At 47.6% G+C, this 27,786-nt stretch overlaps 1 protein-coding gene across 6 annotated transcripts in view; it reads left to right on the top strand.

Moving 5' to 3' along the window:
- Positions 1-27,786, top strand: part of RNFT2 (ring finger protein, transmembrane 2) — a 66,706-nt gene that overhangs the window by 11,643 nt on the left and 27,277 nt on the right. For 5 of the 6 annotated variants that reach the window (XM_060311024.1, XM_030860421.2, XM_030860424.2 and 2 more), the window contains 2 exons: positions 1,989-2,089; positions 5,241-5,394. In XM_060311024.1, coding sequence (XP_060167007.1) covers positions 1,989-2,089; positions 5,241-5,394 — 255 coding nt within the window. Of the gene's footprint in view, positions 1-1,988; positions 2,090-5,240; positions 5,395-7,371; positions 9,902-27,786 lie in introns of those variants that run through there. The other variant, XM_060311025.1, reaches the window with a different exon arrangement.

Consider the following 27,786-nt stretch of genomic DNA (forward strand, 5'->3'; position numbering starts at 1 on the left):
CCCCTTTCTGCTGCTGTTAGAACAGCAGGTTGCTCAATGTCATAGTGGAGACTATTGGGGCCGTGGCTCTTTCTCAGATGCAGTAACATCCGCGTGGTGCCTTGACTTGAATTTTAGGGGCAAGGGGATGCCTGTATCCATGGACAGGCTTCTAGGGGTCTTTGAACCCTATGAAGACACAGGTGATGATTTGCCTGTCTGTGCATATTTCAGTGGAAGAGAGTCTGCATGACTCGTAGTAAGTTTAGGAATCTCAACTTACTACTGGAGAAGTACCCCATTTGTCCTTCAGAGTCTGGCTTCTCGGAGCATTGCTAATTCCCTTTCTCTTCCACTTTTGGTTTGGATTTACAGGGGATTAAACCGGAATCTATTATTTATTGGCATAAAAAGGGCTGCCGAGTGGATTAATCACATTGATAAGAGCAGTTGGTTGGTTGGAGGTGGTTTCTCAGGCCGTTAACCTTGACCCCTCCTGGAATAATGGGTGGATGGAGATGCATTTATTTTGTCTACACTATGGAAACGTGTGTTGTAACGGTGTGTCGAGCACTGAGCTGTGTCTGGAGACAGTGGAGCATTTACCGAAACCACAGGGAAGGTTACACTGTGAAAGTTATGACCTCATCTTATTCCAGCAATGCAGCCGCCCTGGTCCAGGAAAAGACAAGCTTTTCAGCTTGTCAGCAGCACGGGGGTCTGATTATGTATCCCAGGGTACACAGGCAGGAATGCCCTGCTCTACGCCTCATCTAGAAATTTCCTTAGGTTGCTGTCAGGCTGAGAGACTACTGAGAAACAGCCAACTGAGAAGGTTTCCCAGCTTATCTTCCTGGGGACTAATCAGAAACAAGGCTGGAGAAAGAGAAACGGGGCTAGATTGCAAAGGGCTTTGACATCCATGTGTACGAGTTTGAATTTAATCCTATAAATGTGGCCCTGTGTTGAATGGTCAGTCCAGGGCAGTAGCCCAAAGGTCCATGCCGGAAAAAGTTAGAACAGAAGTTTCCAACCTGTCGATCTGAATCTACTGCTGGGTTGTAAAGTCAGAACAAGTCCTACCATTTAGTGAGCCTGAAATGTGAGCCTGTACCAGACTGAATGTTTACATTTATCAAGTTTACTTAATCCTTAACAAAACCTGATTTTAAAAAAAAATTTTACTTATTTATTTTTGGCTGCGTTGGGTCTTCGTTGCTGCACGCGGGCTTTCTCTAGTTGTGGCGAGCGGGGGCTACTCTTCGTTGCGGTGCGCGGGCTTCTCATTGCAGTGGCTTCTTGTTGTGGAGCATGGGCTCTGGCACATGGGCTTCAGTAGTTGTGGCACACAGGCTTAGCTGCTCCACAGCATGTGGGGTCTTCCCAGACCAGGGCTCAAACCCATGTCCCCTGCATTGGCAGGCGGATTCTTAACCACTGCACCACCAGGAAGTCCCTAAACCTCATTTTTTAATGAGGACACTGGAGCTTAAAACATGTGCCCTTGAGCCAGAGTTACTTAGTTTCTCTGTGCCTCAGTTCCTAACAGTATATGTAAACTAACATTTCTTACATGCCAGGTACTGTTCTAAGCAGTTCATGTACATTAATTCTCAGACTCTAGAAGAGAGATACAATGTATACCCATTTTACAGAGAAATGTAAAGAGTTTAAGTAATTGCCCAGGGTTGGACAGCCTCCAGATAATAGACCAAAGATTTGAACCCAGGCCACCCAGCTCCAGAGTCTGATTTGCTAACCATGGTGCCCTCCTGACTCTCTGGATCTCCAAGCAGGTTCACACATTTCTGTTACCTTCTCTGTAACCATCCCTTAGGTTCCAGTGGGATGGAAAGATGCCAATGCCCTTCCTTTCACCATTAGCCCCGCTTCCTCCAAACCTTTGAGAAAGGGAAAATTTGCCCTTTGTTGGGGAACATTCTGGAATATCCTGCCAGGTGCACCTTTGGCGTTTCAGCATCTCCACAGATCTCTTGCTTTGTCTCTAGGAGAAGAGGTCGGTGCTGGTCATTTTGTGGATCTTAGCCTTTCTGGCGGGGAACACCCTGTATGTGCTCTACACGTTCAGTTCCCAGCAGCTGTATAACAGGTGAGCAGGGGAGTCTGACCCCCAGTGAGAAAGTGGGGGGCTTTGTTGGACTCAGGACCCACAGCCCCATCATTTGAGAACAATGCAGTAGCTCAAGGTCATGTTGTAACTTTCACATCCCACCCTGTTGTCATATACACGTGCCTAGAGCATAATTCTTTATAGAAATATAATGCAAGCCACATGTGTAATTTTGCATTTTCTAGTAGCCACATAGTGCGTGGGGGGGGGGGGAGGACTGGCCAGTAATGGTCTCTGGCACAGGGTTGAAACTCAAGCCAAGTTTTCAGATCATGCCCCTCTGTTTTAAAAATGGACTTTGAGGAGTGACCCATTTCACCACTTTCTGGGGCCACCCGAAGTTGCATGAAAGCAATTTGGGAAGTTAGTTCCAAGGCATCAGCATGCCTCCCGCACACTGCATTAGTTGCCTGGCCCAGAAGATCAAGGTCCTGGTGGAGGGTAGAGGAGATGGAGTCTCCCAGAACCTTGGAGGAATTTCCAGCTCATGCCATTCTCTGGGCATGATCACATTCACAGGCTCAGACCTCTGTGCCCTCATCAAACCAGTGCTGAGTCAAACTGGCAGCACACAAAGAGAAAGAGAGTGACCCGGAGAAAAGCAGCAGAGCTGAGCCTCCTTCCTTACTGATGTCAGTGGTCTAGAGTGGGTTTGTAAATGCTACCAATAGCCATTATCTTATTTTGCCCTCCCACTCAGCAGGGTATTGCTGTCCCTGTTTTACAGGTGAGGAAACTTTGGCTTAATGAAACCCTTTCTAATAAGCCTTAGTCCCAGTAGGTAACAGAGGCTTTGAATCATCCCCGGATTTGAAGTCTGATGACCAGTGTCAGAGGTTCTTAGTCTTGCCACGTACCAGCTTTGTGCCCTTCGGCAAACAGTGGAACCTCTTGGAACCTCGCCTAGTTTCTGCATTAGTGAAACCGAGAGCAAGTTAATTTCTGCCTTACCCACCTGAAGGTCATTACCCACCCACAGGCTAATTATCAGAGAGGCCAAATGTTAATAATATGTGAAAAGTACTGGGCAAACTGTGAAACATTTGATATGTCATAATCATATCATAATATTATTCTTTTATGATAAATTACTTTGTCTATTGGGGGTGTTGGCTAATGGGGCAGAAAACTGACAATAAAATGTATCCATCCATTAAAGTTCATAGTGTACGTTAGAAATAAGTGGACTTAGTGATCAATCTGTGGAAAAACACTTGGGCATCTTTCTGGCTCCAAAAGCCAAAACAGAAAAAACTCTAAGACAATGAACTAAAACCTACGTGGGTGAATTTAACAGATCGGTGTCTCTGAGATCAAATGGAAAGTGGAGGGCAGATCTTCATTTCTTTTGCGATCAGAGATGCATAATAGAGAAGCAGGGCATGGAAGTCAACCAGCCAGCCTGGGTTGTGCCCAGGGAGGGACAAGAGCAGAGACAAAAAGGGGAGCTCAGGGCTGCCAGCCTTTCCCCATATCGTAACTCGGATGCCACTCAGACTTGCAGACGAGGCATCCCACAGAGACAGGGCTCAGATGTGGAAGGACACCAAAGGTATCATGAGAGATTGCAAAAATAGATTATTTTCATTGATTTAACCCTACTCTCGCTCTTCAAAATAGAAATTGACTTTTAAAAATAAAAGTACAAAAACAGACCAGTTCATTCCTAGGATGCTGTCCTCAGGGGGTCTCAGTTTGCACCGTTTTCCACCAGCCCAGCGGAGCATGTGGGAAGCGTTTAGAAAGCATTCACTCTGGGCTGTGTGCACTGTCCCCTGCTTTTTGGTGGACAGGCAGGACTCGGAGTGACCTTTGCTTGGAGCCTCTAATCTGGCGGGAGGAAAAGCGAGGGGACCAGCACAGTTTGGGTGCTGGTTCCAATCCTAGCGCCACATTCTAGCTGAGATGCTGTGGGCGGTGACTCCACGTCGGAGCGCTCCAGATTCCCCAGCTCAAGATGCGATAATCATAGTGCCTACCACATAGAGCCTTTGGGAAGATGAAATGACTTGAGACATGCAAAGCATGTAGACTAGGGCCAGCATGCTGTAGAAAGCCAAGATATTATTAATACCATCATCCACAGAGGTGATGGAGAGCAGTGCTACTCAGCATGTGGTCTATGGATCAGTGCCAATTCGAGAATGACTTGTTGTCTGTCCCCAGGGAGGGAAGTACAGAAATTGAGTGTGACTTACCTGGTCACGGATGGGTAAAATGGGTTTACACACTCCGAGTAGTACTGCTGTGGAATAAGGACTGAGAGCAGTAGCTGTAGCCGGGACACCTGGGTTCGAATCCACCACCGTTCCATCATATTTGTAGGACCTTGTGCATGTTCATTTACCTTTCTGTGCCTCTTTTTTCTCATCTGCAAAATGGGTAGATAACAGTGCCTGCCCCGTAGAGATGTTGTTATCATTATCACTGCTGCATGACAGAGTCAGTAGTATACCTATTATCTCATTGAATTCCACCAGTAACACTGAGGGAGGGACCGATTCCCATTTTATTGATGAGAACACTGAGGCTTACAGAGAGAACATTATCTGCCTAGGGTCCAGTAATGGAGAGGCCTGGATTCAAATTCAAGTCTGTCTGATACTGATGCCCATATGCTTATCATGCAGTGTGACCTTGGGCAACTTAACTTCACATCTCCAAGCTTCAGGGCCTCATTTATAAAGTGGGGATGAGCAGTGCTCACTCTGCAGGACAATGAGATACAGTGAGTAAATTGCTTAGCACAGCGTCTGCACATCAAATCCCTCCTCCCTCCTTCTCTCTCTCTCCCTCCTTCATGTTATTGGTTGGCCTTCCTTCCTTCCTTTTGTTTCCTCTTGTGAAGCCTTTTGTGGCCGATAAAACTGGAGGGGACCTTAACTAATGATGCTCTAGGCCAGTCTCATCATTTAACTCTCAGGGGAACTGAGGCTCAGAGAGGTTAAGATACCCACCTGAGGTCACACAGCAAGTTAATAGCAGATTCAGGAACAGGGCACAGATATCTGACTCCCAGCTTAGTGCTCTTTCTACAGGTAATATTTACAAGGCTCCTAGAATGAGTAGAAGGGCCCCTAAGGGCCAGTGACCCTAAGTGAGCATCCTGACTCTCTGACTCCTCCCCCAGCCTCATATTCCTGAAGCCCAACCTGGAGACGCTGGACTTCTTTGACCTGCTGTGGATCGTGGGCATCGCAGACTTTGTGCTCAAGTACATCACCATCGCCCTCAAGTGCCTCGTCGTGGCCCTGCCCAAGATCATCCTGGCCGTCAAGTCCAAGGTAGGCCCATCACGCCAATCATGCAGGGGTTTCAGGATGCCTTCTGGAGAAGGAAAGGTTGGACTTGGGCAGAGCTAATGTCAGTGCATCAAATGAACAGAGCCTGAGCTAGTAGATCCTGTCTCCCACCTCTTGTCATCCCTTGAAGCTGAGCATCATTCTTTATTGTCACCAACTTCTTGTCACGCCTCTGCTCTCCAAGTGCATTTACTAAGTTTTGTTGTTCAGAGCTGGCCTTGACGCAATTTTCATCTAAATTTCACCCAAGGAAGGAAAAAAAGCACATTGACATGCCCTGGGTCCTGCTTCTCCCAGGGAAGGATGGCTCTCAAAGGTTTTTGACTCTTTGTGGCTTCTGGGGCACATTATATAGAGGGTGCCGAGGCTCAGAAGAAAAGGACTCTGTGATCCATGAGTGACGCCTGCCATGGACACAGGAAGCAGACTGGTGGCAGTGATTCTTTGGCGTGTACCTTAGGGAGAGGCCTGCAGGAGGTGTTGGGATGAAGAGGTCTTGGGGGATAATCATTGTAATTCAGAGGACTGAGCAGTGTGAGGAAAAGACGTCACGGTTAGGTCAGAAAGCTCAGAATTTGTCCCAGGCATTGGTTGGCAGAAGAGCGGGTTGGAATTGACCATCTGTCTTGAGTGACAACTGATCAAATCACTGGCCAGGTGTATAGGAAAAACACACTCCTGTGTTTCTTCTGTACACACACACACTCAATACCTCCGACACCAGATGTGTGGGTTTTCCACACATCATGTAATTCTCTGACACCGGCTGGGTATCCTTCAGTTTAACACAGTTCTGACACTGTCCACCTCGAGATAGTGTCAGATCCCACAGGATAAGGTCTCAGTCCCGCAAGACTGCCCCCGTCACTTCAGATGCCAGTCACCAGCCCCAAGTTGGCACCTGTACTTCTGACCAACCGGCTACAAATCAGGGTTCCCATGACCCCCTCCTTGGGTTCAGTGCCCCTTGGGTTCTAGATGCCCTGAACCTCTTCCTTCATAGCGGTTGTGGCACTTTGTTGAAGGCAGGAGACGTGAATCCAGGCATGTGAGGAAGCTGGCTCCGCACTGACTGCCTGGAATAATAATGGCTCGCAGTTGTTGAGCACCGACTGTGAACCTGAGACTGTACTAAGCACTTCATGTATGCATTACCTTATGTAGCCTCTTGCTGTTCCTCTCAGGGAGGTACAGTTCCTGTCATTCATGAGGAGGAGACGGAAGGTTGAGCAGGCAGACAGCTATTAAGTGGTAGAGTTGGGACTCCAGCCCAGGGCTTCAGCTTCAGGGCCCAAGCTGTACCTCACAGTGGGTATGGGAGAAAGATAAGGAAAACAGATAGAGAATGGTTACTCATTGCCTAGTGCATTCTGGTTCTTGCTAGATTCTTTCCCATGTCTTGACTCATATAAGGCTCTCAACACCCCTCTGAGTGAGAGAGATTATTATCACCACTTTCTAGATGAAAAGCTGAGTACAGTCATCCCTCAGTATCTGCGAGGGATTGGTTCCAAGATCTTCCTCGGATACCAAAATCCGTGGACGCTCAAGTCCCTTCCATTTGGTCCTCCACATCTGCGGTTCCGCATCCTCGGATTTTCTGTGTGAGATTGGTTGAATCCACAGACGAGGAACCTACGGATACAGAGGGCCCACTGTATTCATTTCCTGTGGTGCTATAATAAATAACCACATGCCTGGGGCTGAAAACAATAGAAATTTGTTCTCTCACAGTCCTGGAGGTCAGAAGTCCAAAATCAGTGTCACTGAAACGAAATCTAGGTGTCAGAGGTGTGGTGGGGGGGCGGTGCTGGATGTTAGGGGAGGATCCTTCCTTGCGTCTTCCAGCTTCTGGTAGCTGGCAGCATTCCTTAGCTCATGGCAGCATCACTCCAGTCTGCCTCTGCGGTCACCTGGCCTCTGCTGTGTATGACGTCTCCTTCTATCTGTCTCATACAGATACATGTGACTGCATTTGGGCCCCAGCCAGACAATCCAGGATACTCTCCCCGTGCCAAGAGCCTTAACTTCATTGTGTCTTCAAATACCCTTTTTCCAGATGAGGTCACATTCACAGCTTCCAGGGTTTGGGACCTGGTATCTTTGGGTGGCCATTTTTTCACTTACCCTGTACTGTGGCTGAAAGAGGGATGAGATATTTTGTCCAAAAAACACCCAGCTGGTCCGTTATAGAATCAGAATTCACATCTTCCAACTCCCGAGGCCATGGCCACGTCAGGAGATCATCTGCCCAGCGCTGAATGGATGTCGGAATTCCTGGGCCATTCCTGACCCTGCCACTTTCCAGCCGCGGGGCCTTGGCTGAGTCACTACATGTGCCTGGACATGTTTCTTCCCTTAGAAAATTGAGATGTTTGCAAAACCCCGTTTGAGATGCTGCAAACATAAAAAGACTTTATGTATGTGGGTGAAATGAGGGGTGGGTTGTCATTGCCTAGAGAGGAAGCAAGTGAGGCTTTGCAGCCCACCTGCCTATCCAGCATCCTTAGTCTTCCTCTCACTCTCTCCTGCCCCTCTTCCCTCTGTTCCCTGTGCTTCAGCCAGACCCTTCTTCTTTCATTTCCTTCCATACACCAACTAGTGCCAATCTGACATGTGGTAGATGTTCTGTCCCCATTTTCCAGATGAGAAAACTGAGACTGAGTAACTAACCCTTACAGCTTCCAGAGTCAGCTGTGTGCTGCCTTTCTACCTCAAAGACCCTTTTCCTTTCTTGTGTCTTAACCACCTCCTGCTCCTCCTGCAGATCACAGCCTCTTAGAAACCTCCCCTGCCCCTTCAGGTGAGGCATGGTGCCCCTACTGGGGACTCTCACAGTATCCTGTACTTTCCCTGTTCTAGCACTCACCACCCTGAGTGTAATTGCTTGTTTAATTGTCTGCCTGCTCTACTCGACTGTAACCTCTGTGACAGTGGAAAATGAATGCATCTGGTTTCTTTGTTGATGGATCACCAGCATCTGATGTGCACTCGGAAGCATTCATTGTATGTATGTATATATGTTTGGGTGGGTAGATGGATGGGTGAATGGATATATAGGTAGATGGATGCATTGGATGGCTAGATGGGAAAGTTGGTGGGTATGTGGACAGATGGATAGTCCAGTGATTGTGTGGATAGATGGATGGGAGATGGATGGATGGGTATTTAGATAGATGATGGATGGGTACTTGGATGGATGGATGGATGGATGGATGGATGGATGGATATTTAGATGGGTAGATGGATGTTTAGAAGGATGGACAGACAGGTTGGTAGATGGACGGGTGAGTGGATGAGTTGATAGTCTAGACAGCTACACTAACTCTCATCACCTCCTCTTGTAACCTCAGTGAGAGCTTAGACTCCATCGTCAGCTCAGCTCAAACCTCTCATATATGGTAGGTGTCCAGATACCTCTGTCATGAAGACACCAAAATCTACAAGGCAAAGTAGTACTCACTTCCCTGTGCTAGAAAGGAACATGCAGCAAACGTTCAAAGAAATGCAGCAACCAGACCAATAGTAATAAATGCAAGTAAACCTTGCCGAACAATTACCAGGAGTCAGGCAGTGTGTTAAGCACTGCCATTTGTTCAAGAAATAGTTACTAAATGCCAGAGGTGTGCCAGGCACTGTCCTAGGCACAGGGATACATCAGTATCAAAGTACAAAGTAGACAAAAATCTACATACTCTTGGAGTTTATAGTCTACTGAAGACATCGTCTTGTTTAATCTTAGCAATCCTGGGAGGTAGATACTGTTGATATCTCTCTGCACAGAGCAGAAACTGAGTTAAATAACCTGCCAGAGATTGCAAACCTCAGAGTAACAACGCTGATGGCAATAGGAACAGCTGATGTGGAGTCAGCCCTGCACGTGGGCCAGGCCCTGCTCGAACCCTTTTCCCTCTGACATCTGTCTCACAAGGCAAGTGCTGTTGTTTTGTGGGTTTTTTAAAAATTGAGGTAAAATTCACATAACATCAAATTAACCAGCAATCATTTTATTTTATTTTATTTTATTTTATTTTATTTTATTTTATTTTTATGAATTAGAACTGACATTTATTTGTTTATTTTGGCTTCGGTGGGTCTTCAAGAACTGACATTTATTTATTTATTTGTCTGTTTGTTTATTTATTTAGGCTGTGCTGGGTCTTCATTGTGGCCTGTGGGTTTCTCTAGTTGTGGTGCATGGGCTTAGTTGCGGTATGTGGGATCTTAGCTCCCTGACCAGGGGTCGAACCCGGGCCTCCGGCATTGGGAGCGTGGTGTCTTCCACCGGACCACCAGGGAAGTCCCAGCAATCATTTTAAAGTATACAATTCAGTGCCAGTCAGTACATTTATGGTGCTGTGCAACCATCACCTCTATCTAGTCCTAAGAGATTTTCATCACCCCAAAAGGAAACCCCGTACCCATTCAGTCACTCCCCCTTCCCTCTGGCCACCACCAATCTGCTTTCTACCTCTGTGGATTTACCTATTCTGGGCATTTCATATAAATGGAATCATACATTATGTGACCTTTTGTGTCTGGCTTATTTCACTTAGCATCATATTTTCAAGATTTATCCACATTGTAGCAGAAATCAGCACTTCGTTCCATTTTAATGGCTGAATAATATTCCATTGTGTGGATAGACCACCCTTTGTTTATCCATTCACCCATTGATGGACATTTGGATTGCTTCCACTTTTTAGCTATTGGGAATAGCAGTGCTTTGAACATTTGTGTAGAAGTATCTGTTTGAACACAGTTTTTCTGGGTAAATACTTAGGAGTGGAATGGCTGGGTCATATGGTAATTCTGTGTTTAACTTTTTGAGGAACCACCAAACTGTTTCCCACAGCAGCTACACCATTTTACACTCCCAGCAGTTGCTGGTTTTATCCCTGTTTTCCAGAGGAAAACACAAACGCAGTGAGAGGTTAAGAAGTAGCCCAAGGTCACACAGTGTATGAATGGCTGAGTGGGGATTTGAACTCAGGCAGTCTGATTCCAGAACCCCTGCTCTGGGAGGGAGTTACTAGACCACACTCCCTCCCACGGAAGTTCTCTGGATGTGCTTGGAAAACTCCTCAGAGTTGACTGAGGAACGATGTCCCCGTACACCATCTCTATAAAATTCCCCCAAGTTCAGGCAATGGCTACCTCACTTCCTTCCCTTTCGACGGGCACCTCTGGGGGCCAGGGGGCGGGGATGGGAGGTGGCACCCCTTCCCTGCACCTCCGAGGTGTGGGCGACAGTTATTAATGCCTCCCTGGCAACTGTCCAGCTCCCTTTTTCTGATTATTATTATTTTATTCGGCGAGATTAATGTGCCAGGTCAGAGCATAATCCAGCCTGTAAAAAGTGATGTGAATAGTCTCCTCAAGATAAATTGCAGGCTTGGAAAAGGTTCACAGCCTTTCCTTGCCTGTCTGAGTGCTCTCCCGAATCCTCATCAATCCTTGTCTGGGCAGAAGAAAAGGACGGGTCTTCATTTGCAGCTGGTGGGGGGAGGGGGGAGAGGAGCACATCTGTCAGGGACCCCTAATGGCTCACAGCACAGATGCTCTTTCCTGCGCCTCCATGCCGTCCACTGAGAGGGTGGGTTGGTTTTTAATATTATAATTATATTGGAAGGGCTTCTAGTATTTGGGTTTGCTTGATGGCCCCACGGTCCCTGATGTGTGAGGCTGGGTGAGCCGCTGATTCCCACGTGCCTCTGGACACCAGAGGGTCTGTCCGGGATCTTCTCATACCTGGACCTCCCAGGACAGCCATGCTCATTGGCCGGCCAAGAAGGGGGTGGGTTAACAATGACGGCCACCGATCTATAACCTCAGTCCCAAACCATCACACTGGCCGGGTGTCTAGACCAGCCACTTGTCATCATAGATCCAGATAACTTATACAGTTCATACATCTTGGCCCTGCCTGATCAGACTCCTACCCACTTCTCCAACCTCATCACCCAGGACTTGTCCTCTCCCTTGGCTCACCCTGGACCAGCCAGCACCTTCCTTCTCAGGCCCTTCGCACTTACCGCTCCCTCCACCTGGGGAGGTTTTTCTCTATGTTCCCAAGGCTGTCCCCTTCCCATCATTCAAGTGTCACTTCCTCTGAGACTCTGTCGCCTCCCTGACCACCCTGTTCAGAGTGGTGGTCCCCAGTTTGCATTACCCCATCCCCATTTTATTTCCCTCCTCGCGTGTGCCAGTATCTGAAATGATTGGATTGTCTTGTGTTTATTTTCTGTCCCCACTATTCAAGTATAGACTCATGAGAACAAGGACCATTAGGTCTGTCTTGACACATGGATATTACGGGCTGAATGAAGAGCCTCGTGTAAATTTCCTGTTAGGGGGTTAAAACTAGGCCTGCTGCTACCCCACCACGTAGAGTTCTTCTCAGACACATCCCCTTTCTCTCCTCAATCCAGTGGACATTATTTGGGACTTATTTGCTGACAAAGGCAATGCTAGGCCCTGAGAATATAAAAACAAGTAAGACGCCCTCCTCACCTTCGTGTACTCCCTGATTCTCTGTGAGTGAAACTTTTGTTTTAACCTAACCCCAACCTAGTTAAGAAAGCAAATTTTCTCGTCCTGGAAAATTTTCTTGACACTCCAACTCCTAGCATTAATAGTAGTAATAATTTAAAACTTGACTTGTCCACATTGCTCCTTCCTTTTGTTAAAATGAAATCCTCTTGGCTTACGATTCTAGAAATGCACTGTCCAGTATGACAGCCACAAGCCACAGGTGACTATTTACATTTAAATTAATTAAATTTAAAATTCAGTCTCTCAGTTGCACTGCTCGATAGCCACAGTGTTGAGCAAAGCAGATGTAGAACATTCCAGTGGACAGCATTGTTCTAGAACATTCTTAGGGCAGGGTTCGTTCAACCTCTCACTAGCATAGGTAGCAGGCAGCTGCCATTCTGCCCATTTTTCAGATGGAGAAATGTAAAAGCAGGTACTTCTCTAAAAACTCTCAGTAGCGGGTGTGTCATGAGTAAACACTGCACAGCAGGAAGAAAACTGGCCTCGAGTCAGCAAAACTGGGTTCAAATCCTGGTTCTTGGACTTACTACCTATGTGACCTTGGACAGGTGACCTCACTCTTTGGAGCCCTTGGCTTCCTCACCTCTTAAATGGTTGTTTTTATCCCATTAAGGTTATCAGAAGGTAGAAGGCTGGGTATCTAGTTGCTGAGTGGATACTAGGACTAGCTGTATCAGAAACAAGGAAACGTTTAGCTGACCTGTTTCTCCAAAAAACACAGCATGTGACCAACTTCCTGTCTTTTCCCATAAGAACGGGAAGGAGGAAGCCCTTCCCATGTCTGAAATCATCTTAGCTGACCCCTAGTGCAGCCTGCACAGCCAGCCCCTGGATGAGAGGTTTCCACAGGACGCAATTCCACGAGCTTTCAGCCCCAGTGGTTCGTCTCTTAAGTACAGGGGGAAGCAGACAAGAGCAAGAAAGGTGGTTTTCTTGGATGTGAGAGCCAAGAGGATTCATGAGGCTTTTTGTGCCATTAAAATCCCTCTCTTTTCTGGGCCCTGAACCCAGCACTTTTGCTCTCAAAGTGGTTTCCCATTGATTGAGTCATGTTCTCTCCTGGGGGTCAGTCATTCCTCTCTCTCTCCCCTCCCCTCCTGAGCAGAGGCAGGTCTCCACCAGGGCAGGTCCGAGTTGGCTAGGTCTCAGCTGTGGTTCTCACAGTACATCATTCTGTGTATAAAAGTGCAGAACTCCTGGAAGAGCCAGTTGTACTTGCCGCAGCTTCCCACACAGCAGGGCTAGAAGGGGTTAAAGCAGTGGTTCCCAACTAGGGGGACGTTTGGCCATTTCTGGAGACATTTTTGATTGTCATAATGGGATGGGGGTGGTGCTGGTATTTAGTGGGTAGAGACCAATGATGCTGCTATACATCCTACAGTGCACAGGACAGTCCCCTGAGACCAAGAATTACCCAGTCCCAAATGTCAGTAGTGCCAAGGTTGAGAAACCCTGGATTAAATGTTTGTTTTATGGGCTGAATTGTGTCCCCCGCAAAAATTCATATGTTGAAGGCCTAACCCCGTAGTGCATCAGAATGTGGCTATATTTGGAGAATGAGTCTTTAAACAGGTAATTAAGTCAAAGTGAAGTCATTAGGGTGGGACCTAATCTAATATGACTGGTGTCCTTATAAAAAGAAAATTAGGACACAGTCACACCACACAGGGAAGACCACGTAAAGACACAGGGAGATAACAGTCATCTGTAAGCCAAGGAGTGAGGCGTGGAGCAGATACTTCCCTTACAGCTCCCAGAAGGGACTTACACCCTGTTCTCAGACTGCTAGTCTCCAGAACTGTAAGAAAATTAATTTCTGTTGTATAAGCCCCCCAGCCCTAGAAAATTAATATACCCACAAACCAGTTTACCTACAGTACTGGGCCCTTTTGAGAGTGTTTTTGTCACCTATTCATATGTCTCCCAGGTATTCCCCATTCCTCTCATTACTGAGGATACTTCATTTTTTTAATGCGTTATACAATCACAGGGTTCAGAAGTCAAAACACCAAAAACAATATATGGTGAAAAGTCTCCTTCCCTGTCCTGCCCCCAGACACCCATTTTCCCCTCCCCGGGAAATAATCATATCATCCTTGACTCTTTTCATAGCTACCATGCACATATACAAGCAGACCCATGTATATGTTCTCCCTATTCATCTTCATGTAATCAAACAGTAGTATTCTATACACAGCTCCCACCTTGCTTTTTTTTTAACTTAACCGTCTATGTTGGAGATTGTTGCAGACAAATACATATGTAAAACACAGCGTAACAGTAAAAAGCCAGACTGCCTGGGTTCAACTCCTGTTTGAGAAACCCTTTGCCGTTTACCAGCTGTGTCGCCCTGCAGGTTCCTTCACCTCTGCGGGCTTTCACTTCCTCGTCTATAAAATGAGATCACAATAGTATGGACCCGTGTTAGTTTTCAATTGCTGCCTATCAAATTACCACCAACTCAGTGGCTGAAAAACACACCCGTTTATTAGTTCACAGTTCTGTAGGTCAAAAGCCAGGTGGGCTTGCCCGTGTTGTCTGTGTAGGCTCACATAAGGTCAAAATTAAAGTGTCAGCTAGGCTGGGCTCCTACTGGAGGTTCTTGAGGAGAACTGACTTTCAGGCTTATTCAGGTTGGCAGAGTTCAGTTCTGTGTGGCTGTAGGACTGAGATCCCCGTTTTCTTGCTGGCTGTTGGCCAGGGGTCCCTGTCATCTCCCAGAAACCACATTCTGGTCTGTGCACGTGGCCTCCTCTATCTTCAAGCCAGAATGTGCTTCACATCTCCCTGACTTCCCCTTCTGCTTTTAAAGGGCTCATGTGATTAGATTAGGCCCATAAGATATTCACCCTCTGGGACCCTGATTAACCTCACTGAGCCTCAGTTTCCCCATCTTTAAAATGAGAATATTAGGACTCACAACATTGTTGTGAGGATTAAGATAACACAAGTCAAATGATGGCTGGTTAGTTATGCTTTTTTTTTTTTTAGTATAATTGATTTACAGTATTGTGTTAGTTTCAGGTGTACAGCAAAGTGATTTGATTATACATATATATGTATATATCCATTTTTCCTTCTTTCCATTATAGTTTATTACAAGATATTGAATATAGTTCCCTGTGCTATACAGTAAATCCTTGTTGTTTATTAGGTACTGTTACTCTAAAGAAAGTAGAGAGCATTTGCAGTTACCCATTTATAGTTCAAGGCGAGCAAGAAAGTCAGAATCTAACCAAAATCAGATGGAAGAAAATACCATTTACTAAACTATGATTCTGGGGCCTTGGGGAGATGTTGATAGGCATTTTGTTAAAAGGTGTTCCATGGTCAGAGGACTTTGGGAAATGCTTTAAACTTTATCCTCCACTTGCCACAGTAAAGGCTCTGAGAAGTCCTGCAGCCAAGAAAATTGTTTCACTTTGTTTTCCCTGACATTTTCTCAACTTATTAACCATGGAACCTTGTATTAAGGAGCACAATATGCTGCAAAACCTAGTTCAGAGATAGACTACAACTTATGGACCCAGTACTTGTTTTTATAAATGAAGATTTATTGGAACATAGTCATGCTCATTCATGTATTGTCTGTGGCTGCTTTCATGCTACAATGGCAGCGTTGAGTAGTGGTGACAATCTCTGTGGCCCAGACAGCCTAATCTATTTACCATCTGGCCCTTTAAGAAAAATTTTGCTAACCCTGGTCAGGAGTTTGAATTCATTTGCATTCCTAATTCCTTCTAGTTTGGCCTTTGCAGGAAAGTTTTGTCTGAGTGAGGGACTCAGTATTCTGCAGCACACAGATACTTTAGGAAATAGAAGACCCCAAGGAGTGAAATGTGGCCAGGAGTCTGTGCTGGAAGCCATCAGAAGTGAATTTGGCCAACTTAACTCTTTGAAATCAGGAGGCTAATTTTAGTTTTACCCCAAGGCATCAGATGTTCACACACAACCCTAGGATTTGTTCTTTCTTTGCTCTGCTTGACGCGTGTAGCGCAGGTGCCCACTAATCCCTAGAGCAGCGCTGAATCCAGAGATGGCAAACACCCTAGGAGCTACCATTTGCCAACCTGTGCTTGTGTCAGGAATCACTAAACAATCATGACCCTGCTTTACCCAGATACAGCTTTCTCAGTGCAGCAATCCAGACAGCCTCTACCGATCAATGTCAGCACAAAAGATGAAGCCTAAGCCTTTACCTTCAGTTCTTCCTTGTTAAAGAAAGTGGAACATTCTGACCTCTGCAGAGCTCTGTGGCTTCTCAGCTATTTGGATGAGGCCCAAGGGCTACATTCTGCCTCCAAGGGACACAGCAGGGACAGTCTCCTCAAGACTGTTGAGGAGAATCTTCTTAAAGTCAGCTGATTGTAGATGTTTCTCAGACTTACAAAATACCTTCACAGCAACATCTAGATCAGTGTTTGACTGCATAACTAGATACCATAGCCTAAATTGAAACATTAAACTAACCATCACAATCCCCCATGAAACAAGATATAGACTTTGGGACTGAGGCCAATGCTTTATTGTGTCAAGGAATTATCCATAAAGTCCAGTTTATTAAAATTTTGAAAGTAAAAACTGATTGTTGAATTTGATCAAAAATCATTTGATTTTTCTCCTTAGATCTGTTAATATGAAGAATGGCATTAGTAGGTTTCCTATTAAGCCCTGTATTCTTAGAACAAACCCCACGTGGTCATAATAGATTATCTTTTTTATATGCTTCTGGATTCTGCATGCTACCATTTTACATGGGGTTTTTGCATCAGCTGTCATTAGTGTTCCTCTGCCTTCATTGGTGAGCATTTCCAATTCCTGGAAATTGCTCCTGTCACTTTCACTTACATCTCATTGGCCACCACTCAGGCACAATCACTGCATGGGAGCTGGGGAGCATCTTCTTGCAGCTGGGTGCCAGTAGACTTAAGCAAAAATCAGGATTCTTATTTTGAAGGAGGAAGGGAAGAACGGACCTTGGGAGGCACCAGCACCCTCTGTCCCAGGATGATTATTCCTGGTTTGTAGATGAGGAACCCGAGACTCAGCAAGGTGTGTTCACTTACCCAGGGTCCTACAGCAAGTCTGTGGGGCAGAGCTATGGCTTATGGCTAGGTCTTCAGATGCCAAGGGAGATGCCCCCAGGGACCAACAGTAATAACATAATCAATATTCTATGATAATAAGATATAGCAGTAACAAGTAGCCAGTGTGCTTAGTGCTGTTCTAAATGCTTCATAGGCATGAACTAATTTAATCATCACAACAACTCTATGAGATAGATATTTATTACTCCCAATTTGCAGATGTGGAAACGGAGGCACAGAGAGGGTAAGTGACTTGCCAAGGGCACATAGCTGGTAAGTGGCAGGGCTAGGATTTGAACTCACGCAGTCTAGTTTCAGGACCCCCACTCTTAACCGCTCCCCAGTCCTCTCTGCCCATCTTTCCCCACCCCTGCCCTCCTGACTCACTTACCCCAGCACGGATGGCCGCAGCAGCCTTGCTTCGTGCAGCTGAGGGACAGCCAGAATCGCTCCCTACCATCCAGGTGCCAGAGTCCCCCCTCTCCCAGCCCCTCTGGTCCATAATCCCCTCCCTCAGCCAGCCTGACCCCCCTTCTGTCTCAGAGGCCTGTGTATCATTTTTTGTTCTTGTCTTGTTTGTTTCCCTTCCCTCCGTTCCCTGGGAGACTCTCAAGGGCTACATTCTGCCTCCAAGGGACACAGCAGGGACAGGGCCCAAGCGGGCACCCAGGACTTCCCGCACCCCAGCCTCCGCCCCTGGGAGGGAGGGGGGTCTTTTGCGTTATTTGTTTATCTATCTAGCCCTGCTCAGCTCCACACCCCCCAAGCTGGTGCTCCCCACTGGGGAAGATGAAAAACGGCTTCAGACAGTGGGGGACGGGGCTTGTCGCATGACCCCCACCGTTTAATTCCCTTTAATTCATTTTCTATTGAACCAAATGATACTGTCTGTTTTTAATGGCAAACACTCAACATGGAGGAGGGGCGGCCAGACCTCCTCCTGGGGAAATTAGGAGCACAGCTGCTATTTAAACTCTCCTCCACCTGCCCCCCTAGCACTGGGCCCTTGGAAATCACTTTCCAGGTTGAAAGATGATACCTTTCACCAGTTCAGATGGTCACTGGGTACGCAGGGAGCTGGTGCGGCTCCCGCAGCTGTAGTCAACCTGTCTTAGGGTGGCCGGCCCATCCCTAGGCCCACGCTTCTCTGGGAATAACTGGGTACTTGGGAACAGGGCTGGGGCCGTGGCTGTTGTTGGCGCCTCTACTGCCCGGCCCGTCACTGGAAATTTGGGGCAGGTACCTGGCCCGAGCAGGACCCATCCAGTGCCCTCTTCCAGGGAAAGAGGAACACAGAGGCTGGTTACATTCATTCACTCAACACTTGGGAGCAGTGTCATGCATCAGTCTGTGTTTTAACCAGATCCCCAGGTAGTTCGTGTGCACGGGAAAGTTGGAAAAACACCGGTCAAGAGGAGAGGATTTTCCACTTTGGCTGTGAGGTGGCCTGGTGATCCCGCGCTCCCTTGAAGCCTGAGAGAACCCAGAAGCCTTGCAGAGTCCCTTTTGGCTTTGGCGGGTCAGAGTCAGTTTCAGGTCCTTGCAGACAGAACTTGAACATTTACACCACTTCCCTTGGCAGAGGCTGGAGGGCTTCAGAGGCTTTGGCGTGCTGCTGGCTTTGGCAGGGGGCAGACCACCATGATTAATGCCCAGTTTGGACATTCCAGAGGCCCCCCCACTCCCTCAGAGGCTGGGCTATACTCCTGCCCTCCTGTTCACAGACTGTTAGACCCAGAAAGACCTTCTTATTCTACACGTGAGGAAACCAAGGCCCAAAAGTTACTGCTTCCAGATCACATGATTTATCCTCTCATATATTCATTCTACAAGTATTTATTAGCCATCAACAGAGTGCCAGGCACCCTGCTAGGCACGGGAGCTACCCAGACCTAGCACTTTCAGCCTCAGAGCTCACAGTCTGATGGGGTGATAGGCAGGGAAGCAGAGCCCTCTTGGAAAACAGAGATGGTACCTAAACCAGCCCCCAGCAGAGTCTTTTTTGATAAGGTGACCTTGGAACTGAGTTTTAAAGGATGGGCAGTAGTTAGCCAGGCAAAAGCAAACCAAAAGGGCAGGCCAGGGAGAGGGGACAGCCAGAGCCACGGTACCAAAATGGAAAGCAGTTTGGCGAATGCATTTTCCCAGGTAACTGTTGAATATCTCCTCCCTACCAGACTCTAAGCTCCAGGAGGGCAGGGGTGACGTCTGCCGCGCTCGTGATGAGGCAACGTGTGGTAGGTGTGTAGTGACTCTCAAATGAACAGAGGAGTGATGCAAATGGCTGGTGTGAATTTGCATTCAGGGCGAGCAGGGAGGCCCTGATCCCTGGCTCTCAGGCCCACCCTGTACCTTTCTACACCACATTATGACTGCAGGAGCAACCCCTGCTCTGGGGTGCTGCGGGGATTAATTAGCCAGCTAAGTGGTGATTATTTTGCTCTTCTGCAGCTAAATGATGAGGGAGGCAGCCAGACTCCCTGAGGTGGCCTCGGAGGCGTCCCCTTTACCTCCTCCCTCCCTCCGGGTGGGGGCCTGGAGTTGCGCTGGGGGGCCGCCGCTCTGCTGCTTTTCTGGGGTTGGCTTCCACTGCTGTGGGTAGGGCTGCCCTGCTCTCACATCTCCTCCAGGTAACCCCAGGGGCAAGAAAGGGGGTTAGAGCTCATATTTGGTCCGAGGAGCCCACCACTTCCACTTCTCAGCTTCCAGCTTGTCCAAAAACATTCCAGAGTCATTTGGAAAGACCTTGGGCTCTGGAGAGAGGTGGATCCCAGTTTGAACCCTAGTTCTGCCATTTCCATCAGTATCACCTCTGGCCAGTCACCTCCCTGCTCCGTGCCTGAGTTTCCGCATCTGTAAAAGAAATAATGCTGTTTCCCTCAGGTTTTAGGGGAGATTTGAGATAAGCTAAAAAATAAATTGAGACAACGCAGGTGGAGGTGATTTCAGCAACTCCTGACACGTAGTAGGTTCTCAGTACGTGTGTATATGTTTCTCTTTCTGTGCGTTCTCCCCTGTGGCACCCACAGGTCAGGACTCTGCTAGAGCTTAGAGATTGGAGGTAAACACCAGGGCTACTGCTCAGCGGCTGAGAGCCCACTAAGGCTTGACGGACCCCTGCCTCTTCTCCTCGGGGCTTAGGAGTGCCAAGGTCAGACCTTGAATGGGCCAAAGAAGGAAAGAAATGTTACACTTCCTACCCTGGCTGGGTCTTGGAACAGCCTAGCTTTGAATCTGGCTTTGCCGCTAGCTGTGTACCTGAGGGCTTTGAGCTTCCACTGCCTCCTCTGTGTATGGGGCTAATAGACGATATTACCCATGTCAGAGAGGAGCCCAGTGAGGAGAGAATGAGCTCATGGATTTAGAAGGCTTAGCACAGAGTTTTCAGTGCCTGCAAAATCTTTGCTGTGAGGATAAGAGCTGGTCCTGCCTTCAAGGGGCCGACAGAGACAGGGAGGGAGATACACACAAAAGAACAAGGACGAGGCAGAGGGAGAGGCACCCGGATCACAGAGACTTATTCTCTGCCGTGTCCTTGTTCAAGGTCCCTGGAACATTTCGTCCCTACATAAATTCGTGCTGAGTGATGGCAGCAGAGGCAGCGGGATGGCTGAGGAGGGGAGGGGCGAGTGCTCTGTTCCTTGATGAACTTGACCGGGTTGCTGTAGGTCTCTGGGGCTTGGTATTACCCAGAGCAGACTTGTCCCCACGCTAGGTGAGGCGGAGGCTTCCCTGCAGCCACCTTCTGTGTCCAGGGCTGCTCTTATTTTAAGAGGGGGAACCATAATCATCCCCATGGTTTCAGCGCACTGGAGTCCTTTTCAACACCTGCCTGTTCCTTGCCTCTCTCTCCAGCCTAACATCCCATCCGTCACTTGCCAGATGTTTTGAACTTCTCTTGGTCCCTCCCCCCACCCCCATCATTGCTCCTGTTCTCTCACCTCCAGGCCTTTGCAGTGGCTGTTCCCTCTGCTGGGAAGACTGTCTCCCTGGCCCCAGGTGGGCCTGGACCACCCACCTTTGTGCTCCCACGTATTCATCGTGTGCCGTTGTGACTGCTGGCTTGTCTCCCCAGCTAGACTGCAAGCTTCGTGAGACCAGGGACCAGGTCTCCCGTACATTTCATTTTTTCCCTAGTATGGTGTCTGGCATGTAGTAGGCACTCAAAAACACAGACACTGACTAAGTAATTAGTTAATGAGAATGTTGCAAAGGCAAACTGAGTGCACAGTGAGTTGAGTGGGTCTCCTGGACTTGGAATCAAACAAGCAGGCTCCATCTCAGTTGCTCCACTTATTAGCCATGGGACCTTGGGTGAGTCAGTAGACATCTCTAAGCCTCAGTTTCCTCATCTGTAAAATGAGGATGGTAATCATACTGATGTGAAGAGTAAACAAGATTATGCTTATGAATGAAGCCGTCTAATCACTGCAGCTCAGTAATTTACTATTTATTATCACTGTAGCCACAATATATTATTTACTGAAAATACAAGGTAAGCAGAGGAAAGGGGGCCCTGGAAGGCATGACACCACCCCTACCCCTGTTATTACCTAGGAACAAATGAGGATAAGAATTGGCATTGCAAAAGCCAATCACAGCACACGTACTACGTGCCAAGCACCATCCTAGTCTCTTTACACCCATCCATCAACCCATTCATTCGTTGAACCAGTATTTTTTTGAGCACCTACTCTGTGCCAGGCCCTGTACCAGGTCCTAGGTATATAGCAGTGAATAAACACATTATCTGCTTTCAGGGGACTTACGTAAACAAAAGGCTGAAATAAATAAGCAATATATCGGGTAGAGAAAAGTAAAACCAGGAGTGTCGTGGTGGCGGATGCTGTTTGAGATAGGGTAGCTAGGGAGGCCTCACTGGGAAGGTGACATTCGTGCAAAGACTTGAAAGAAGCAAGAGAATATGCCATGCCGATATCTGGGGAAGGGTATTCTGGGCAAGGGAAATAGCACGTGCAAAAGCCCTGAGGTGGAAGAATGCATAGCAAGTTCAAGGAGCAGCAAGTCAGTACGGGTGGAGCAGAATGCAGAGCAGGACCAGACTCGTGGGTGTGCGACCTGTGCAGAAGGGCCCCACACTTGTTTTAATGATCTGCTGTCACCGTCTTGAAATTCTAAACATTTTTTTAAAACAAGGGGCCCAGCATTTTCATTTTCCACCGAGCATTGCAAATTAGGTCGTCAGTCCTGGTCATAGGAGATGCAGTCAGAGAGGCGGTAGGGGACCACAGCACCAGATGCCACTCCCAGCCCCAAGCGTGATTTCTGGCCTCCTCCCATCCTGCCCTAGATCCAACCCTTCAGGGAGAGGCCTTAAACTAAGATTCTCTGACCATTTGGTCCTGACACTATCCTCATGACAGTGGGAACTAATATAGGGTGTATTAGTTTCCTCTTGCTACTGTAACAATTACCACAAACTTAGTGGCTTAAAACAACACAATTTATTCTCTTACAGTTCTGGAGGTTAGAAGTCCAAACTCAGTCTCATGGGGCTAAAGTCAAAGTGTCCGTAGGGCTGGTTACATCTGGAGGCTCTAGGGGAGAATCTGTTCCTTTGCCTCTTCCAGCTTCTGGAAGCTGCCTGTGATCCTTGGCTTGTGGCCCCTTCCTCTGTCTTCAAAGCACATCTCTCCAACCTCTGCTTCCTTCTCTCTGACCCTCCATCCTCCCAGATAAGAACCTTTGTAATGGCATTGCCCCCACCCCACCCCTGATAATCCAGGATAACCTCCCCTTTTCAAAATCTTTAAAACTAAATCACATCTGCACATGCACAAAATTTCTTTTGCCATGCGAGGTAACATTCACAGGTTCTAGGGATTAGGATGTGGGCATATCGGGGGAGCCATTACTCAGCCTGCACCACCTCCCGCACTTTATAGAAAACCGAGGCCTAGAGAGGCGCTGTAACTTGGGCAAAATCACCCTCCCAGAAAAGGGACAGACCTGCAGTTGGGTCCCGTGTCTGTCTAGTTCCTGTCATGATCTCTAGACCACCAGGAAGGAGGCACCTTCTGCCCATCGTGGCCTCCCTCTCCCCATGCACCCAACCCCCAGTGCTTTAGGAGGTAGGCAGGCTTGGGAAGTTGTGGCCCAGAGCATTTGTGCCTAAGATTATAGCTGACATGGGGACAGATAAGCACATCCATCCACCTGGGACTGGGACAGAGGGAAGAGGCCGCCTTTCTGCAGCTAACAGGGTCCCAGGCCACTTCGGGCTTAATCATCAACACCTTATAATTAGGCCTCTTTGGGTCCCAAGGAGCAGGGCCCTGTTTGTAAGGAAGCTCCTGATATGCGTGTTGCTGGGACACGTGGCCTGGCCCCTTCCTGTTCATGGGGCGGAGGCCTTTAAATCAGGCGAACCGGAGCCAATGAAGTTGGGCGCCTGACTGCTGCTGTTGAGGGGCAGATTTCTCCTCACAGCCTAGAGACTCCTGTGCGGCCTCAGCCCAGCCCCAAGGGCTCTCTGTCAGTTGGCCCCTGGGGCCACAGCACAGAGGCCAATCCCAGCCATTGGCATGGAAGCCAGAAGAGCAGAGAGACGACCAATGTAGGAAATTGGAGGTCGGAGGGAGAAGGTAGCAGGTGTTTTCACCGGCTCTGGTCTTTAATAACAAGTCTCTAGTTATCAGAAGGTAGGATGTAGTGGTGGGTAAGAGCATCCATGCTGACATCGGACAGACCTGGATTCAAATCCCACCTCTGCCACTTATTAGCTCTGTGACCTTAGGCAGAATGACGACCTTCTCTGACACCGAGCCTCAGTTTCTCCCAAGATTTGGTGGTTCAGGCTAGTGGGCAAACCCAGGTTCATTTGAGCATAAAGCTGGGGTTTATTTTGTACCTTCTAGGAAACTGGGGGTACTAATTTGCCCCCTGCCTTATGGGGTTGTTATAGTCAGTTTAAAAAGCAAGCAAGCAGATGTTCTGCTTGTGGTTTTTTTTAAGATAACATGTGTAAAGTGTATACGCACACACACACACACACACACGACTCCTTTCGTCTAGCTTATGAGAGACACATACATTTACTAAATGGGAAACAAGCCTTTCCATGCAGTCTGAAAGGCTTTCACTCTTATTTGGGCTTTGAACACAGTTTCATACAGCTTTCAGTTAAACTCTGGAAAAAGTAGGTTTGCAGGTTTTTCAGACATTTCACTGGCTACTCCAAATCCTGTGTACAAGTTCCATACATTGAAAGAACAATCTGTACAAAACTTCGTTCACCTAGCTTGTAAGAAACATATACATTTTCTGTATGGGAAACAAGCTTCCTTCCTACTCTGTGAATGGCCTTCATCTTACTCACCTTTAGAACACAGAGATTCATGCAGCTTAAAGTACCTTAGATTCTAAGGCTTAGAAGAGCAGTATTACAGATCTCTTAAACAATATACTACATGCATCACACTTCAAATATATCTTCCGTTCTATGAAAGAACACGGTGCATAGTATTTCTTTCTTATAACAAGAAACAATGTGTTCTGTGTCTGTAAACAATAAGTACTCATGTATCCAGCTTAAAAAACAGAAAATTAATTGTGGCTTAGAAACTCCCTGTGCCTACCCCCTGGGTTCCATCCATCTCCTTTCCTCCCTTCGCACATAAGAAACCACAGAGTTTTGTGGTTACCACTCCCTCATTTTCCTTGTGTCTGCTTTTCTGTAGTTTTTATGTCTCCTTCCTTGCTGAGCTATTAGTAAAGAGCCGAGCAGGCATAAGCATGTATAACTTCCTCCCTTCCACACCTGATTTCCTACCAACTTCCTCCTCCTGCCCTCTCCTCTCTGTTACCAAGCAAGGACACTGCTGGCTGGGAAACCAGAACATCAAGCTTGTCAGTACCGTGAGTAAACTTACAATTAATAGGCTGTGAGTGAGCACCAAAGGGACTTTGCTGTGAATAAAGCACATGTACAAAGAGGCTTGGACTTCCTAGAAAGTACAAAATAAGCCCACGCCTTATGCTCAAATGAGCCTTGGTTTGAATATCAGCATTACCCACCAGTCTGAGCTAATAGTTCTTTGCACCCACTCTAAAAACATTTCTTGAGTGTCTGTTGTATGACAGGCACTACACAGGTGTGGGGATGCAGTGGTGGATGAAACAGACAGGGTCCCTGCTTTCATTGAGTTGGGGAGATCACCATTAAACAAACACACAAACATAAAGCTACAAAGTGTAATAAGCACTAAGAATAAAATAAACACAGAATTCATGGAGGACCCGTTTAGGAAGATGGGAAGGCCTTTCTCTGTGGAGATGATATTGGAGCTGAAACTTGTACTTCCTTGCCATCTATCTGCCTTTAGTTAAAATAAATTCAGGGGAATTCCATGGCAGTCCAGTGGTTAGGACTTTGCACTTCCACTGCAGGGGCCACAGGTTCGATCCCTGGCTGGGGAACTAAGATCCTGCAAGCAGTGCGGCACGGCCAAAAAATAATGGTAAAATAAAACTTCACTCAAAAAACAAATAAATTCAGTTTTGTCATCTGCAGAATGAAGCTGGAAATGACCCTCTCACAGCTCTGCTCTTGGTAATGGCCGTGACTCAGTGCCTGGCTCAGCCACTCGGTAAATGTCATCTCCCTCCCTCCCTGTTGACCTGGGCAGTGAATATTGCTGGAGATTGAATGAGGTGCTATGTTACTGAGCAGTAGGTGATGGAAAACGTGCTGCCGGCAAAGGAGTTGGGACGCCCTCTAAGAGGGTCTCACTGGCCCCTCTTTGACTTCCTTTGATGGCTGACCCCAGGAGGGAGGGAGAGAGGTGAGAGGGTATATTGTCCACTGTCAACAGGAAAGCTCATCTTTTGCTGGGGAATGTGGTATACAGTAATACAAAGACGGTGCTGTAGAATCCAACCCTAGCTCTGCCACAAGTCATTTCACCCCTCTGACGAAGCCTTCTGGTTCTCATCCACAAACTAGTCCATAATATACCTCTCCTGTGGGTTTGGCATGTGGAACAGTGACTTTTAATATAAAGTGCCCAGCACATCATGGACACCTAGCAAGCGTGGCCATGATCACTGTTCCCACCAGAGCAAGGAGGAACTGGGACAAAGGAGCAGAGGTTTGGGGTGCAGCAAGGGAGAAGAAAGGGAGAGCCACCCTTTCCTAGCTGGGTAACCTGGGGCAGGGCCTTTACCCCTCTGAGCCTTCAGTTCCCTAGACTGTCAGACAGCTAAGAATAGAACTTCTTTCACTGGGCGGCTGTGAAATCATGCGTGCAAATCGCCTCTCACTGCGCCTGACCTCAAGTCCTGGAGAGCTGGTGCAGTCACTCCCTGATAGACACGTGGCCTAAGGGGTGAAATGTTCAAATAAAGTGGGCGGGGCAAGATGCAGCAAAAGAGTGGAGAGGGCAGCTTTGCCCTTCGCAAACAGCCACCTCCTTTGTCCCTGAAGGCTGAAGAGCCGGGGGCTGGGGGCTTGCTTGGTAGTGATGCTGGGCGCCCAGAGGTCCCGGCCCGGAGCCGGTGCGCAGACCCGGGCGGGCCCGGGTCGCGGGGCTGTGACCTCATCGCCCGGCGCCGTCCCGCGGGACCATGAGATCATGAGATGCTGGCTTTCGCCGAGGAGTCGATTTGTTGGTAGCGCGGGGACAGCCTGCCGCCCGTTGCGGTGATCTCATCGGGGCCAGGGGGAGGAGGAGGCAGGAGGCCCGGCCCGCCCGCCCAACCCGGAGAGGGACTGACGGGCCGCTGGCCGGTGACGTCACCTGCAGTGCCCGTTGCCAGGTAACGTGCGGCCGCCTGCCTCTGGCCCCGCCCCCTCCGACCCCGCCCCCCACCTGCCGCGCTCTCAGCCTGTACCCAACCTGGCTCACTCTTCTTTCCTTTTTTATTTATTGAGGCATAAATTGCATATTGTAAAGTGATCTAATTATAAGTATACAAGCTCGATGAGTTTTTACATATGTATGTATACATATGTAAAATATGTACATGTATATCCATATGTGTCGATATCACCAGCGCTCTCCAATAGAAATATAATACGAGCCACATAAGCAATTTACAGTTTTCAAGTAGTCACATTAAGCAAGCAAAAAGGAACAAGTAACATTAATTCTAATAATATATTTTATTTATCCCAGAATGTCCAAACTATTATCATTTAAACATGTCATCAATATAAAAAATTTTAATGAGCTATTTTACCTTTTCGTTGTTTTTCTAAGACTTTGAAATTTCCTGTGTATTCCATACTTTCAGTACATCTCAGTGCAGATTTAACCACATTTGAAGTGCTCAATAGACACATGTGACTACCACAGTACTATCTGTACTGTATTGGGCAGCACAGATATAAAACATTTCCAGCACCCGAAAGGCTCCTTCGTTTCCCCTCTGGTCAGTACCCCTGCCAAGGTGCCCATTATCCTGAATCTTATCCTCCCTCTTCAATTCTCCACCCTCCCACACACCTTGTATCTTTTCTTTCTCTCTCCCCACGTCTCACTTTAACTCCTCCTAGAGTCTCCTTTTCTTCGCTCCTCATAGCACTCAAAGCACGAAATGGCGCGAGATAGGAAGTCCAACTGGATTTAAACCTGGCTCTACCCCTGTCTAGCACTTGGGCAACCTCTTAGAGCCTGTTTTCTCACCTGTTAACTGGCCCTAGTTCTTCTCTTTTGCTGCTAGTTTCTTGTCTCTTTCCCCTTGTACTTATCTCATTAGCTCAGTCTCC

The sequence above is a fragment of the Globicephala melas genome, chromosome 13 (assembly GCF_963455315.2).
Source record: "Globicephala melas chromosome 13, mGloMel1.2, whole genome shotgun sequence".
Taxonomy (NCBI): domain Eukaryota; kingdom Metazoa; phylum Chordata; class Mammalia; order Artiodactyla; family Delphinidae; genus Globicephala; species Globicephala melas.